Source organism: Lupinus angustifolius, chromosome LG17 (genome assembly GCF_001865875.1).
Source record: "Lupinus angustifolius cultivar Tanjil chromosome LG17, LupAngTanjil_v1.0, whole genome shotgun sequence".
In the NCBI taxonomy this organism is placed as follows: Eukaryota; Viridiplantae; Streptophyta; class Magnoliopsida; order Fabales; family Fabaceae; genus Lupinus; species Lupinus angustifolius.
In genome coordinates this window covers 10,326,350-10,344,254 of record NC_032025.1, presented here as the reverse complement: position 1 = coordinate 10,344,254, position 17,905 = coordinate 10,326,350, and the positions used below count along the sequence as shown (strand labels likewise).

Sequence of the window (17,905 nt, the reverse complement as noted above, 5' to 3'; positions counted from 1 at the left end):
ATCATTAACAGCGCTTCACATGGTGCATCAATACAACAACACATAAAAAGCATTGTCATATAGTGCATCAATACAACAACGCCTCGTCCATAAAGCGTTGTCATATAGTGGATCAATACAACAATGCATCGTTCACAAAGCGTTGTCATATAGTCTTAAATGAACAACGCATTTCATAGGTCTTATTAACAGCGCTTGTTGTTGTGATGTTGAAGTTCATATATTTAACAGCGCAATAACAGAAAAGCGTTATTGTATTATTCATAAATTTTCTCAAACAACACCTTAATACAACAGCGGATCACACTCATAGCGCAATTGTATTAATAATGTACAACAATGCTTTCTATAAAAAGCGTTGTTGTAGTTATCCTTTACAATAGCGTATGTCATAGCTTCCCCTAGAATTCGTTGTTGATTTGTATAAATTAATACATGCATATACATTTATTAGCAGAACAAACATTCTCAACAACACACACATTTATACATTCTGAACAATACAGTCACATTAATACATGCCAGAAGTTTGTTTTATTAAACATCAATACAATACAAAATACAAACAATGAATATCATGTCAATTATGTTTTGACATAGTACATAATTACAAATAAAAAAATTACACAAATTACAAAGAAACAATATTATAGAAATTACAAACAATCAAAATTATATAAAGACTACTTGCATCTATTTTTGTCTTTTAGGGTCATTCTTGTCGGGATGAGCATATTGATTTACCCAAATCCCTTCATCGTGATCATCTCTTGGTCATCATCTGTAGTTGGTCCGCTCTCACGCGACTGATATGTCCCAAAAAAGGATCATCTTAATCAATATCTTCATAGTTTTGGTCATCAATATTATTGACGATTATTTTGTTAGTTAAAAAAAACAATGGACCATTTCATATCAGCTCGGTCACTAACATAGAATACTTGTTGAGCTTATGATGCTAGAATAAATGACTCATCTTTATGTCTTGGCCTATTAAGATCCACTTGCATGAACCTAACTCATCAACTCGGAAGCCATTGTTATTATCAACCCACATACAATAAAAAATCGGCATCTTAAACATTGTGTAATCCATTTCCCATATGCGTTCAATCACTCCAAAGTATGACATGTTCGCATATATTGGGTTTCTATCTTTTGCACTTGACATGTGTAAAGTTCGAGCAACAAGAGTCGCACCACTATTTTGCATTTTACTTTGACCATCTTGTTTTTTCGAATAAAGTGTAAACCCATTAATCAGGTAACCAGTGTAGGATAAGACATGAAGGCTTGGACCATTGGCTAACCATTTCAATCTTTCGGAAACCGAATGTGAATTTATATTCAACTCATCATCAATGTGATTTTTTAGCCACTTTATGAAACACCGATTATGGTCTTTGGAAATCAAATTTTCATTCTTACTTGGGTAACACTTCCTTAGCATCTCTGTGTGTCTTTTAACATATGGCTCAACCTCGTCGGCATTATGTAAAACATATAAGTGCGCTTGCTCCAATTTAATTCTTGTTATAGTCAATATTTCATTCCCAATAATACCTTCACCAAATGTTTTTTTTTTTGCATATCGAGGCTTTGGAATGCCCATGAAATCACCATCGGTAAGGTATCTGATACAAAAATCAAGAGCTTCTGCAACAACATATCACTCGACAATTCAACTCTCTAGTCTTGATCGGTTCTTCACATACCCTTTTAATGTCTTCATATAACACTCAAAGGGATACATCCATCTCATATAGGAAGTATCACATAGTTGTGTCTCTCGAACAAGATGAATGTTTAGATGAACTATTATGTCAAGAAAAGGTGGGAAATACATGTCAAGCTCACACAAATTCAAAATAATTTGTCTTTGCAATGCAGGTAATTTCTCAGGGTCAATCACTTTGCTACAAATTGTCTTGAAGAAGAAGCATAACCTAGTTATGGTTCCTCGAACTTTTTTAGGTAGAATTGATCGTATTCCAATAAGCAAGGAATGTTCCATAAGTACATGACAATCATGAGACTTAAGACCTTTTAACTTGAGGTCTTTCATTGATGCGAGATTCTGAATGTTGGAAGAGTACCCTTCTGGAACTTTAACACCATGAATAAATTTGAAAAATTCCATTATCTTCTTCCTCAACAAAGTATAAGCTGTTGGAGGTAGAAATGTATGTTTTCCCTTCATTATCGGCCCCAATTCCTTTCTTATTCTCATACTAACCAAGTCCAACCTTGCATTCAAGCCATATTTGGTCTTACCATGGACATTGAGTAAGGTACCAAGGAGACTTTCAAATACATTTTTTTCAATATGCATAACATCGAGGAAATGTCTTACATATAATGAACTCCAATATGACAATTCAAAGAAGATTGACCTTTTCTTCCACCCCTTTGTGACAAATTCTTTTGCAAAAGGTTTACCAAAGTTAGTATTTAAACCCTTTACCTTTTGAAATAATTGGTCACCTGTCAACGACAAAGGAGCACGACCTTCTTCATTGTTTCCATCAAATGCTTTTCTCCATCGTCGATAGTGATGATCTGAAGGCAAAAATATATGATTTGAATGAGTATTGTCTTCACATATAGGACATGCAAAATGTCATTTTGTACTATATACAGACAGATTACCATATGCAGGGAAATCACTGATTGTGCCGAACAACAAAACCCTCAAGTTGAAGCTTTCTTCTCTATACGCATCATATACATTTATGCTTGTCTCCCATATTTTCTTCAAGTCTTCAATTAATGGAGCCAAATATATGTCTATGTCATTTTCTGGTTGTTTAGGTCTACAAATTAACATAGATAACATCACATATTTGTGCTTCATTAATAGAGAAGGAGGTAGGTTATATATCACCAATATCATTGGCCATGTACTGTGGGAGCAACTTTGAACAATGTGTGGGTTAATTCCATCCATTGATAATGCAAGGTGTAGATTTCTTGATTCTTGACCAAAACTAGGATAGTCATGATCAAATTTTCTCCATTGAGGAGAATCTAAAGGATGTCGAAGCTTGCCATCTTTAATCATTTTTTCATCATGCCATGTCAACTTATTTGCATCTTTGGCATTGCTAAAATATGCTTGAATCTTGCTTTGATGGGAAAATATCATACAAACTTTTTGGGAATTGAGTCTTTCTTCTTATATCGTGATGCATTAAAGAGGACAAAACTTTAATGAATCATACTCATTAAAAAAATAAGATGCCATCATTTTCACAAGCATGTATCCTAGTGTAGTCTATGCCTATGGAGCGTAACATTTGTTTTGCATCATAGGTTCGAGAAGGGAGCATGTTATCTTATGACAACATATCCTTCAAAAGTGCAAGCAAGTCGGTGAAACTCTTATCGATCCATCCATTAACAGATTTCAACTTATACAACCTCGACATCGCTGCCAATCTTGTGAATTTAGTAAAACCATCATATAATGGTTTCTCAGCATCACTTATCGACCGCTGAAACATCTCAGGACAATCCTGAAGATCCTCTTCGACAACGTTTGTCATTTCCTCAAAACGATTGTCTTCATATGCATTTGTGTAGTTGTGTTTCATATGCATCTCATCATCACAATCCATGACGTCTCTCGTCTCACCATGTCTTTTCCAACATGTGTAACTTTGATCAATACCATGACACACTAAATGACCTTTTAACTCATTTGGAGTAATTCGGTTTGAGTAACAACATCTTAAGCAATGACATACAATTCTATTAGGGTTTTCAGTATTTTCAATTGTAAACCTAACAAATGATTTCACTCTTTCTTCATACTCCTTAAAGCTTGGAGTTAAGCTCACCAAGCAGAGCAAATGAATTATTATGACTGGAACCCTAACTAATAATGTAAGTTAAATGAGTCGGAAACCCCAACTGAATACAAGCTAAATGAGTGAAATCACTTTCACTCATTTATAAGGAAAATATTTATAACTCAATACAAGCTAAATATAATGTAATTAAAAAGTCAAATAAGTATAAGAAAAACTCACTTTCAATTCGGTGTTGAATGCGTGAATGATGATTTTGAGGTTAAACGAGTGATGAATTTTCAAAATCGGTGTTGAATAATTTTCGTATTGAATGAGTGAATGATTTTTTGTGTTGAATGAGTGAATGATTTTGAGGTTGAATGATTTTGAGGTCGATTTTGAGAGTAAATGAGTGTTGGGATTGCTAATGAATGTGTGAGAATGCGGGAACATTTTAATTTTTTAGGGTCTGATAGTATCTTTAGCGCCTAATTATGATGTCGCAGTCAATGATACCTAATCAACAGCGCAACCTAAATGCAACGTTGTGGAATAACTCCCCATTCAAAAATTATTCAACACTATGGAATAATATTTTTACTAATTCATTTTTTTTATGAGGAAATAGTTTTGATCATATCGATAGTGCTTCTTACCGTATGCGATGTTGTATAGCTAAAAGAGAATGAATGAGAGATAAATATTCAACAACATTATTTTGACCATGCGCTATTGAATTCAACATAATCAACAGCTAGGTGTTAAAAAGTGTTGTTATATGGGTATAACAACAACGCTATCATACAAAAGCGTTGTCGAAGACCATTATTCCTAATTCTACAAAGTTACGTACACAACATAAAATATACGGATGCATGCAGAAACAGAACATAACAACAAATTGAATACATACAGAAATACCAAATGACAACTATATCAACACAACTGAATTTCAACTGAATTTATATATTGAACATTAATTACATTGTTTACATAAACATATATTACATAGATTAAATCATATACATTACGTTGAACATTAATTCAATTCCGTAAGCTACAATCTGTGCAAAACTAAACTAAGCACAAACTTTGACCATTATTCTCTAATCTGGTTGACTTGGTCATATGTATATGATTTACCAACAAACTTGATTTCATTAGTTGGCCACTGCTGAATGATCTCCTTCATGAATTTCAGCATTTAATAGCCACAATCTACCCCGTTTATTTGGCAATGGGTCTGCAATTAAATTGAGTAAACATATAAGCATAACATTAGTTGGTCATTACACATATAATTGTTTGAGATGATTTGTGTCAATACATGTATATGAGTCCTATTGATTTTGTTGGGATTTGGTAACTTGTTTCTACCACGATTATTCAATTTGTAAACTTTCACCACACTAAACAATAGAAAATGTACTTAATTAATAAACAACTAGGAAAATGAAAGTGTAACTAAAAGTTTAAATGAGTAGTCCACTTACTTAGAAAACATCTCTTTCATAGCAGGATAGTTGTTCATACCACCACGTGCCAATGAGTCAAAGTAATATATTTCTTTGTTGACCCGATTGATGGTAACCAAAACCAAATGTTGCCTAACAAAACATATGTACATGGTTAGGAAATGTTAAGCATAACAAATATACTAAAGAAAGAAATATAAAAGACAATTACAAAATGCTCACCCGATATTAAAAGGCGTAAGAAATAAATCTACATCTTCTTTATGGTGGATGAGATTATTTGTAATTCGTTCTTTTTTTTTCCCAATCTCATTTTTTTCGTGCAACATCAAAGCGGTAAGGTGTGGGGATATGAACATCTCTTTTTTCTTATTTACCTTAATAAAATTTTCATACAAGTACCTAATATATTTAACACAAATGTTAGTTAATTATAACATACTGCCATGCAAAAGTGAGAAGGTAAGAAAACATAATTTACCTCATATATATACATACAACACTTGCACCTATACAATCATGTTTATATACATCTCGGACTTCACTCGTGCCAACGTATTCATCAACATTATCCCCACAGACTTCCTTGGGAATTGATATAATTATCGTATCATCTCCCATCTTCTGTACATGCTCCATCAACTAAGTACAATAGTTGGTAGTCTTCTTGGAGCTCACATTCCCAGTAGATGACTTTGAGCTTACATCCCCACAAGATGGCTTAGACTTTTGTGTGCTACTGGGGATAGAATGTACATTTTCCTAAAATATTCAATAAAAACATATCAATTATAGATCAATATATATATAATATCAGTGAGCATAAGGTGAAAAATCATACCTTAAGAGGAATTACTTCAACAAGGTCTATTGGCCAAGCCACAAAAGTGCCTATAGCCCCTCCAACTGTAAATATACCCTCATCGAGAGGAATTGGCAGCAACGCATTATTATCGATTGCAATGACAATCGAGACCTTCACATGATGGCGTGAGATACGTGCATTATGCAGCATAGCATCGGTCAACTTGTGCACTTTCCCAACACCCACTACTCGGCTAGTTGGGGTATCCAGGAAAAGTTTGCAAGAACTGATTCCCTGTACGTAATTTAAAACATATAATTAGTTAACGACTAAATTAAAATAAGTTAACTAAATTATCTTAGGAATGAGAATCGGAATGGGAATAATAATGGGAATGTTGTAAGGTGCGGGTGTAGTGCAACTCTCATTACGGTTGAAGGAACAATGGCAGAATTACTAGCTAGTCGTTGCCACTCAACTTCCTTCGCCTTCATTGATTGCTCAAATTCGTTGAATCGTTGCATGAGGTCATCTAGTTGATTTTCAACTTGGCTCATTTGGGCTTTGGTTGCACGCTTTGGATGGGGTACAAATGTCCGCTAGCTAACCCCAAATCCTGCACCTCGGATATGGCCATGGTAGATAGGTAGTCCTAGTGCCTTGTCAAGTATTATGCGACTATCTGAGTTTTCCTCCTTTTCTTTTAGGGCAACCTGACAAATCAAGAAAAAACATAATGTTAATTAATCACATTTTGATAAATAAAGTATGGAAATTAAATATAATTAAAAAATATGAGCACTTACAACACGTCTTACCACTTCTTGAACTTCCTCATTATCGATGACATCATCCTTGTTCTTACGGGCATCCACCCATAGAACGTCGAGTTCTACTCCATGTGGAGTCATATGTGTATCACTTTTATTCTCCAACTAACAAAACATAAGCCATAATAATGTAATTAGATATATATATATATATATATATAGGCATACAAAACATAACCAATAATGTACAAATTAATAATACATACAATTCTTTCATCGATTCCTCTATACCCTGCTCGAGAAGCTCGGTATGGATATAAAGGCTTGGATGCCCTCTTGCAGTTTTCATTATTTAATTTATGAAACAATAAACAACATTAATATCAACAATCATATACAAAATCATATATACAAAAGTCAATACAAAGAATATGATTTTACCAAGAAAGACTCATCTTATGTGTGTAGGGTGACAAAAGTCTTTCAATACTCTTCATCAACGATTTTTGCATATTTAGTTGGAGGTTTTAGGTTGACATTGCCATCAGCATCTCTAAGTAATTTTCCGGCATCCGTTCGGAATTGTTGGAGAGCCTTGGCAGCCGATTTAAGGATATAATCCTTATGCTCCTCACCAACATCAAAAGCTGCATGAAATAAAAAAGACATATACATTATATATTGCATGCATATACGTACATTGCATGAAAACACAAAAACTGAAAAGAAAAAAAAATTAATGTTATTTCATTCCAAAAACGCTCCTTCACGGTATTCTTTACATCACTCCATTTCTTGATTGTTAGCTTCAGATTCTGCCTAAGAACAACACCTATGTAGCTTACAATACGTTGTCACCCTTCTTGTTTAATTAATGGTTGGCCTTTAGAGTTTCATTGAACTTCTATCTTCACATCATTGCTTCTTGACCGAATGACATTCTTCATGGAAGTCATTCCACGTGGAGGTCGTTTTTTAGAAAGGATTTGCTGGTCTTGTGGAGTCGGTGTAGCTTCGTCACCACTGTGAGATACATGATCGGCACTTTGGGAAGTCATTGATGAAGTTTTTCCAGTTTATGAGAGTATGAGGGTTTGCTGAGAGTTTGAGGATTTCTTTTCGAGTAAGTTTGAGAACGTAGAGGAAACGATTCATGTTTTAGATATTTAAACTGTAGTAACCATTTAACAGCGCATATTAATGATAACGCTATTGTATTGACCTCTTCAACAACGCATATTAATGGTAGCACTGTTGTATTGATATCTTCAACAACGCATATTAACGATTGTGTTATTGTTGTGTATCAAACTGTACATTACTCATTTTATGAACACGACCTCTTCCACAACGCATATTTAACGTAGTGCTATTGTATCAACATCTTCAACAATGCAGATTAAGGATTGAGCTGTTGTTGCGTATCCAGCTATTTACTATTTATTTTCATTAACACATCAACAACACCGAGATGTAGCATTGTTGATTAGAATCTAATTGACAGCGCTATCTGAATTATGTGCTACTGAATATAATCGAATTGACAGTGCAGTCATAGTTATGCGCTGTTAAATTGAACTCATTTTCCAAATTAATAGCGTATTCGTAGTTATGCGCTGTTAAATTAACATTTTACATGACTGAAAAATATTTATACAACATGAATTTACTTAAATTAACAAGAAGTTGCCATGAAGTAGATTATTACTATATAATTGTGTTTATTAATAAGAAACTGAATAAAATATAAACATTACATTTTGTTAATTTGTTTTTGTATTTATTAAGTATTGGTAATTTGTTTATTGTGTTTATTAATAATAAGGAACAGTACAAAAATATTAAAGAGAATAATCATCCAAATAGTTAACAAAAAACAGAAATTAACATCCAAAATAATTGTTTTATTATTCATTCAGAGAGACAAAATACATTATAATGATTCGGTAGAAGAGGAAATAATTTTTCCACAATTTTTTCTTCTACTCCTTTACACAAATCTTGTACAACAGTTCATTGATTTCCTTTTAAAATTTGGGTTTTTTTCCCATGAAAATCAAATGAAGGAAATCAATGAACTGTTGTACTTAGGAATTTTTGCAGATGATGAAGAAAAATAATTGAAAGAGATCAATAAAAACTGAAAAAACTCAATGAACTAAATAATTCATTCTCTTTTTCCTTTTATTTACTTTCAATTGCAAATCTTTATCTCACGCAAATCTTGTATGACAACCACCTTTCTTCTAAAATTTGGGTCCTTTTGCAAAATCAAAACTTGTTAGACCTCCTTGACATGATTCTGAAACAGAAACACAATTTTTTCCTTGACTCCTCTATAGAAATCTAGGTGTTTTTTCTCTTTTTCACTCTTTGAAGTATTGCTCTATTTTTTATTATTTTGTGTTTTCTTCCTCCTATCTTCATGAACATACTCTTATAGAAACACATACTCTTAGACTTTTAGCTTACCGATGAATTAGAACATTGAGTGAACCACAATATTTATAGATGAGCAACTATTAATATTTCAACAAACGAACAGGCGTATAACCACTCAACCATTAATATTTCAACAACCAAGAAACGCATAATCACTCAACCATTAATATTTCAACAAACGAAGAGACGCATTACTACTCCACCATTAATTTCTCGGAAGCTTAAAAAGTCGTAAAACATCAACGACGCATAATTAAGCAAGTGCGGTTACTATGTCATCTTCAACAACGCTTCCTTAAATACACGTTGTTGCATATATTCACATCAACAACACTTCCTATCAAATGTGCTGTTAAAAATAAATCATTCAAGTCAACACTAACGTTATTGATATTCAACAACGCAATGTAAAAAATGCGCTATTGAAGTTACACAAATTGACAGTGCTTGCTTTATTATGCACTATTGATGTTCTTCCGCCTCATTTTCAACAGTGTCATTCAAAATTGCGTTGTTGAATGCCCGCTGTTTATTATGATATATGGCGTAGTGATATCTCTTCTTATATCATCCTTTGTACCTTCAAAATAGTTACTTGGATTATCATCCAAAACATTATTCATAGAAAATTCATTGAATGCATTCATGATAATCTCGACTGAGCACTATTTACAGGGTATGTAAACATGCTTAATATTAGTTTTTTCTCATTGCTAAGGAGTGTTTTGGCTTAACAATTTCAATAGCATAATGTTCCTAACACTTTTGAACAAATAATTTCAAAAATATAAGTTACCAAGAATTTGTTACAAAATAATGAACATTAGGCTACTATTATCGTAATAGAAGGATCCATATTATACTACTTAGCATCCTTTAATCAGACCTATTTTATATTCTCTCATTTATGTTTATAGAGTAAATATCAATTTCAATTCATCATGTTTTTTTACCTTATGAGTTTGTTCCTTAAAAATGAAAAGACCCAAAATAATCTCCGAAAATTTTAAATGTTGGTCAAATTAGTCTCCATCAAGTACTATAAAATATACTAAAAGTGGCTAATTTAACTCACGTTTGAAATTTGTGTGGACTATTTTGAGTTTTTCAAATTTTGATGGACCAAACTGGTACAATCAAATACATCAGAGACTGAAATGAATGTTTACTTTCTTTTTTTATATTAATATTATACTATTTTCATTTTACCAGACATAATACATACCGACCCGTGTCTTTGCATGGGTATCCAACTAGTTAATGTGATAATTTGGGGTGAATGCGATAGAAAATAAAATTTATAAAGTTATGTTGCTCTGCATCTGAAAAAACAAAAGTGATTTGAAGGTTAAAGACCACATGGTGGGTGAGTGTCGGTTTGAAAAGAGTTTTTTTAGGTACCAATTTTAAGTGTTATAATTTTTTGGATACTTTAATCTATTTTAACCCAATTTTTAATAACAATATGGATTTTTATTAGAAATCTATTCTAAATAATTCATAAATACTTACTCACTCAAGAAATAAACAAAAAAAGGCAAGGCCATATTGGCTGGAATGATTCTTCAAATTATATATAACCTTTGCATTTGTAACTTTTGGGAGACGTCATTACATATTATTGGATTTTAAGTTACAATAAGCATTGTTCATTAGTTAATTCTTAAGTCTCACATAAAGAACAAAATGAGTTCATCCATGTAAAAAAATATTAAAAGTGATAAATTGATGAATTTAGATGTTAATGGACAAAATCATTTATTAATTTACATAAATTCATTTCAATTATATTTTTAGATATATAGTCTATCTATATCCAAACTTAATGGATGAAATTTATTAATGACTTCATATCCAATTCATATGATTTTTTTATTTAGAACTAAAAACCTTATTGAATAAAATCATTATTTTAAAAACTATTATCTCATTAAAACATTTTCTAAAATCACCTTTTAGAAAACACTTTTAAAATCATTTAAAAATACTTTTAAAAATCATTTGTTTAAAAAAATGATTTTTTGAACTAACAAAAATCAATATTCTACAAGCACGTGACATTTAAGGTTCTATGATTTTTAACAAATACTTATAAAATACAATATATGTACTGTCAGTATAAAGATTTATACATAATCACTATATTATTCATCATTCATTTGAATTGTTTTTTGAAGAGTAAATGATGATTAAATATAAATGGCGGATGATGTAGTCACTAGGAGTGGCAATATGGGCTTGGCTCGACGGGCCAACCCGTTTGGATAGCTATTTTTAGCAGGCCGGACTGAGGATTTTAGCCCAAAAACCCATATTCAGCCTGTTTTAGTAGTCCGTTTTTTAGACGGGCCAAGGAGAGTCGGGCCGGGCGGGCCATTGTTAAAAAAATAAAAAAACTAAAGTGTGTGACACTGTCCTGTGCGTGGGGCGTGGCAACTGGCAAGCTCTCTTAGTTTAAGACTATGTTGGTTTCTTCTTTAGAATTTACAAGTTTTAAGCTAAGATGTTATGTTGTTAATGTAATATTGTAGACGTATGTTTGTGATTTTTTGTTTTAAAAGACATTTATCAAGTTTGTTGATTATTTTCTGTCTAAAAGTTTTAATTATGTACATTTTGGAGGGGGAAATGGGTCAGCCCATCAGCCTGTCAGCCCTGCAAAATATGGGTCGGGTTGGCATTTTGAGCCCTTTTACCAATACGGGCCGGGCCGGGCCAATCCAAGCCGAAGGCGGGCTGGGTCGGCCCACATTGCCACCCCTAGTAGTCACAATGTATAAAACAATGTCAGTGGAAACATTTTTTCTCATACTTATATATGTTATATACTTAAGAATGAACTTTTAATATTAACTATATATATATATGTCCTATAATTAATATTAATTTAATAAAATATTAAAAGTGAGAGTCAGAATCATGTATTAATTTGCTTGAATTTAATTTTTTAATATTAAATGAAATTGAAAAACAAAGAACGTCATTTTTGAATTTTTGTTTTTTTGGATGAATTGTATATCTATCCGAATGGATATTTTCATGAATATCTATTTGATATAATTGATGAATTCAAGTTTATCTATTATCAAAGTTATTCATTGGATTCTATTTAAATTTATTAGCTCTAATAGATATATTGAGATAAATTTAATTTTCTTGTATTTAGATGAATTGTAGATTGTAGATAATTTTATCAGTTTTACATCATGAGCATTTCACATGAAATTCCAAATGTATGTCAGGTGGGAAGGATATGTTATGTATTTGATAAAATGAGATGCTCTTTGGACCTTGATATTGGAATATGAAAAGGAGAAAATGTTTTAATTACTGAACAAAATGTTCAGTACTTTGAGAGGATCTCATACCATATTTGATACTTTTTTTTATAGAAATAACCTTCTAGATATTAAATTGATTGATTGTTAATCTTTCTGAGACGAGGTAAACTTTAATATCATGTTGATTACATTACTATAATAATCCTTAAATTTGGAGGGGCCATATCTGTTGTCTTATTTTATATACCATAACATGTACCATCAACTAATTAGTTGAAAAATTATTTAACTTAAAATTGTAATTATTAAATATATTTATGATCAATCACATCTTTTATCACATAGAATAACACAAAACTGTGAAATAGCAAATGTGTTCTAAAGAACACATCATGAGCAAATTTCTATATCATAAAACTTCATTAGAAAAGGAAAGGAAAAGGTAGCGTTGCTACATGGTAGTCTGTGCCGACGAATTCAACAAACTTCAAAATGAACCAATCGGCGTACAAACACATCGTGGCAAACATACAATAAAATGACATTGAATATACTACTCCATGTGCCTTTGCAAATGAATCCAGCAATGATAAATCACCAAGTATAACTGAATTTGATCCGCATCTTCAATGGAATGATGCATTTGTAAGTTTGACTTAGAAGCCAAATGGTTCATGACAATGTAGTTTACCAGGGTATGACTATTTATTGTTGTTTCCAAGCAATTATATTATTACTTGTTAGTTTGTAAGATGTCTAAAACAATAAACTTTCTCACCACTTTCCTAATTTCTTTATAAATGAAATAAAAAATAGTATTAATGATGTGCTAGTAGTGTAATAAACTTTCTCACCACTTTCCTAATTTCTTCCTCCAATTTTTTCTGGCCATATATTAGGTCCTTTTAACTTATCTATCTCTATTCATTCATCCAATTAAATCAAATTCAAAGCAACCAAAGTCTGTATTGTGCTTGAAAAATATCTCTAGTGATTTGAAAATTTGAAGAGATTTATTACAATATGGCAAGATTGAAGGTGTTATCAGCTCTTGACACAGCAAGAACACAATACTACCACTTCAAGGCCATAATCATTGCAGGCATGGGACTCTTCACTGATGCATATGATCTCTTCTCCATCACTCTCATCATCAAGATCATCGGAAGAATATACTACGGTGACCGCCACGGCGATAACAAGTATCAGACACCGCCCGTGGTGGCGTCGGCCTTGGTGGCCATCGCGCTGTTAGGCACGGCCATTGGTCAGCTGGTGTTTGGAAGGCTTGGTGACCTCAAAGGGCGGCGCTATGTCTATGGTCTTGCCTTGATGCTTATGGTCATTGGTTCTTTGGCTTCTGGTTTCTCCATTTGTACCTCTAGAACATGTGTTCTCCTCTCTCTAGGCTTCTTCAGGTTTGAATACTAATATCAATTAATAGCTTATAAGTTAGTTAACCAGCTTATTTGATTGAAGAGTAAATTATCTACTCTAGGATTTCATGAATGATTTTCAATAACCTAATTAGTTTGGTATTTTATGATCTATAAGCTAATGTTCTATACCATTATAATTCACATATGTTAGCTAATCGAATCTTACATTCTTACTTATCAGCTTTTAGTCTTTTTGTTAGAGAGAGGTTGAGCTTGTGTGAATGGTAAAATTATTGTTGAATGATTGTGAAGTCATGAGTTCAAATTCTAGAATCTACCTTCCTCAAATATCATTATGTGGGAGAGAGTCGCCCATCTGTTTGGTTTTTTGAGCTATATTCCTTTTGACTACTTGGAGAGAGAAATGCTATCTAAAACAAACCCAAAAAATAAAATGAAATGATAATTATATCATTTTATTTAAACTTATAATGATATTTTTACCCTTAAGTTAAGTATAAAAATAATAATTCTCTCTATTAATTCTCCATTAATAGAGACGATCCCCTACTATTGTTTTTTATACTCGCAAAAAGATATATTGCTAGATATATTGCTTTAATTATAGTACCAAAAACACCAGAAGTTATAAGGTAGTTGCATTGAAGCAGAAGGATGTAGCTTATTGGATTTTAGTTTTTTTGTAGATAACTTATTATACATTACAATTAAAATATCTGAATCGTTTTTGTCATTTTATGTTGTTGAGGTTCGTGGTAGGGCTAGGGATTGGAGGAGACTACCCTTTATCCTCAACTATAATGTCCGAGTTTGCAAACAAAAGGACAAGAGGGTCTTTCATAGCAGCTGTGTTTTCCATGCAAGGGTTTGGCATATTAGCTAGTGCCATAGTCACAACGGTGGTGTGTTCAATATTCCACCGTGCCTCTAACACCACACCTCAAAAACCAACGCCCCAAGGGGCTGACGTTGCATGGAGGCTGATACTTATGATAGGTGCAATTCCGGCAGCCATGACTTATTACTGGCGGATGATGATGCCCGAAACTGCTAGGTAACATCCTCCCTCTAGAAACATGACATTGATGTTTTTATTTGTTATTTCTTATCAATTGGTTTGTGTCTATTATGAATAAGGATGTTTTCGTTCAAAATTTTATTTTGTATCATTAAAAACATATAATATTAATTAAAATTTTAAATATTTATTTTTTACTTTTACTTCTTTATTATTGATGCCAAACAAAATATAAGATATCATCTTTATCCTTTATGCTGGTCAAAGAGAATTTATCAAGGCGTCTATATATAACCATAGAAATTCCTACATGTTATATATGAAAAAGACATGTGACTTTTGGAGTTGTTGAATTTTTCATTCTAGAGTTTAAACTTTGTATTTTTTACACTGTCAGTACACCATCTACCATTAATTTGTATTATTTTTGTTAGAGAATTAATGATGGTTAATAAATCAATACAGATGATTGACTGACAGTGTAACACTGTTCAATCAATGTATACATATTAAATCTTTTATTACATTTATTAGTCCTTGTCTTGTCTTGAAGGACCCAATTTAACCACTTAATTAATTATGTTTGGTCAAATAAAAAATAGAATGAAAAGGACCGTGGGGTTCACTATTTAATTAGTCAATTCTGTTCATATTATAAAGTTGAGAAACTCTTACCCACGTAAATGATTTTTATTAATATGAGGTACTAAACATGTGATTAAAATAATTGATGACGATGATAGCTTAGGTAGTTGAAGTAATATATATTATTTAAAAGTATAAACTAAAAATAATAACAGTATAACCTAAAAGTCTTTCTCAAAATAATTACTTGAACAGCTATTTCTAACAGCTTTTTTATTCGAAAAGTAAGGCCTAAAATTGTTGTTTAGCATATTTGTTCAAATAACACTCTTTTCAAATTCTCATGAACATCAGTATCAGTAAAAACATGTTATATTAATTAAAAAGTTAAACATTTTTTTATTTTTTTATTTTTATTTTAATATTATTAGTTCAGAAAATAATTTAAGATATAATTTATGAAAACAGATAATGTAGTATATCGAATTCCACAACCATCTGTTAAAATGGGGTAATATTTTCAGGTACACAGCATTAGTGGAACAGAATGTGATGCAAGCAACAAAGGACATGGAGAAAGTTCTTGATATCTCAATCAGCGAGCAAGCTGAAGAAAATCCATTGCCACCAACCCAACATAAGTACCCTCTCCTTTCCATGGAGTTTCTTCGTCTACATGGCCGTGATCTTTTTGCATGTTCCTCTACATGGTTCCTTGTAGACATTGTGTTCTACAGCAGCAACCTTTTCCAGTATCAAATCTACAAACACTTCCTCAAAAACAAAAACAATGTTGATGTGTATCAAGAAGCTATCCACCTTGCTAGAATCCAAGCAATTATTGCAATATGTTCCACCATTCCTGGCTACTTCTTCTCAGTGTATTTCATTGATCGTGTGGGAAGAATCAAAATACAAATGATGGGGTTTTTCTTCATGGGTTTGGCTTTTTTTGCTATAGGAATTCCTTATTACTCATATTGGACAACTGAGAAAGAACATAATAAAGGTTTCATAGTTCTTTATGGCCTTGCTTTCTTCTTTGCCAATTTTGGACCAAACACCACTACTTTTATAGTCCCAGCTGAACTTTTCCCAGCTAGGTTTAGATCAACATGTCATGGCATTTCTGGTGCAGTTGGGAAAGTTGGTGCAATAATTGGATCTGTTGGGTTTTTATGGGCATCACATAAAGAAGAAGAGGAAGGGTACCCTAAGGGAATTGGAATGCAAGTTTCCCTTATCATACTTGGAGGGGTGTGCATTGTGGGGATGCTGGTCACATTTTTCTTCACTAGGGAAACTATGGGAAGGTCTTTGGAAGAGAATGAGATTGAACCTCTTCAAATTGAAGTTGAAGAGTTCAACTATGGTTGATCAATGTTAATTTTCATGCCTATTTTTTAGCAAAAACATGTTTTTTAATTATGGATGATTTTTATACAAAGTGTGAATAACTATATCATTACACGTGGCTTTATATCTACACTCAAGTTTTCATAACTAGGATACCAAACTAGCTCTGGAAATTGCAAGGAAGAAAAGCATTGTTTTTATTTCATGTACAAGGAATATCTAGAATATGTTGTGCTATATATGTGTATATTGGAGATCAAAAGCTATTATGATACATTTTTCATATTTTGCACATTTTACACATGTGATTAATATCTTAGTTAGTTTGTTAAGTTGTTACTTGTATTACAAGTTATCTTTGTATAGTGTATATAAGCACATGACTTGTAATCATTTAATCAAGCAATCAAGATTCACAATATTCATTTTATGCTTCTGCATTATTTTCGCAATATGGTATCAGAGCCTTCTTCCCGAAGCTTTGGTAACCGATGCGCATTCTCTATACTAATTATTATCTTTCGCTTACAAGATTCAATAAAGAATCATCTCAACAATTTGACATGAAGCGGAGAAGTTTGTAGAGAGGGAAGATCGAAGGAAGACATTGCTCAAGAATGATGTGTTCTTCATCAAACGCCATCAACAACAACGTGCACCTTGTATGACATTCAAACCCGCTTTTGCTCAACCTTAGGCACTGGTTGCTCCAATTTACGAGGAAGAAATAAAGAAACATCCAGAACATCTTGCAACTCAAAGCTGCCAGATTCTTTTCACTAACTGGTTGTTTATATGAAAGATAATCCATATGATGCAACAACAAAAAAACTTTTGCATTCATGTTAAGGGGAATGATGGCACTGAGGTTGTATTAGTCTTTTCGAAAGGCACAACCAATTGTTGGAGTTAAGTGATTCTATCCCCCATCTTCTTCCAATGTTCAAGATCATCAACATCAACAAGATCAACAAGAAGATCA

The 17,905-nt window shown here is 32.4% G+C and overlaps 1 protein-coding gene and 1 long non-coding RNA gene across 2 annotated transcripts; both read left to right on the top strand.

The window, feature by feature from the left end:
- LOC109330523 lies at positions 2,558–17,633 on the top strand. Its single transcript, XR_002105677.1, has 3 exons — positions 2,558–2,588; positions 6,342–6,346; positions 17,524–17,633. It is a non-coding gene; the product is annotated as an uncharacterized LOC109330523 (long non-coding RNA).
- Positions 13,429–17,175, top strand: LOC109330522 (probable inorganic phosphate transporter 1-9). Its single transcript, XM_019564738.1, has 3 exons — positions 13,429–13,982; positions 14,713–15,018; positions 16,092–17,175. Exons 1-3 carry the CDS (start codon positions 13,588–13,590, stop codon positions 16,942–16,944), a joined length of 1,554 nt encoding a protein of 517 aa, XP_019420283.1. The 5' UTR covers positions 13,429–13,587; the 3' UTR covers positions 16,945–17,175.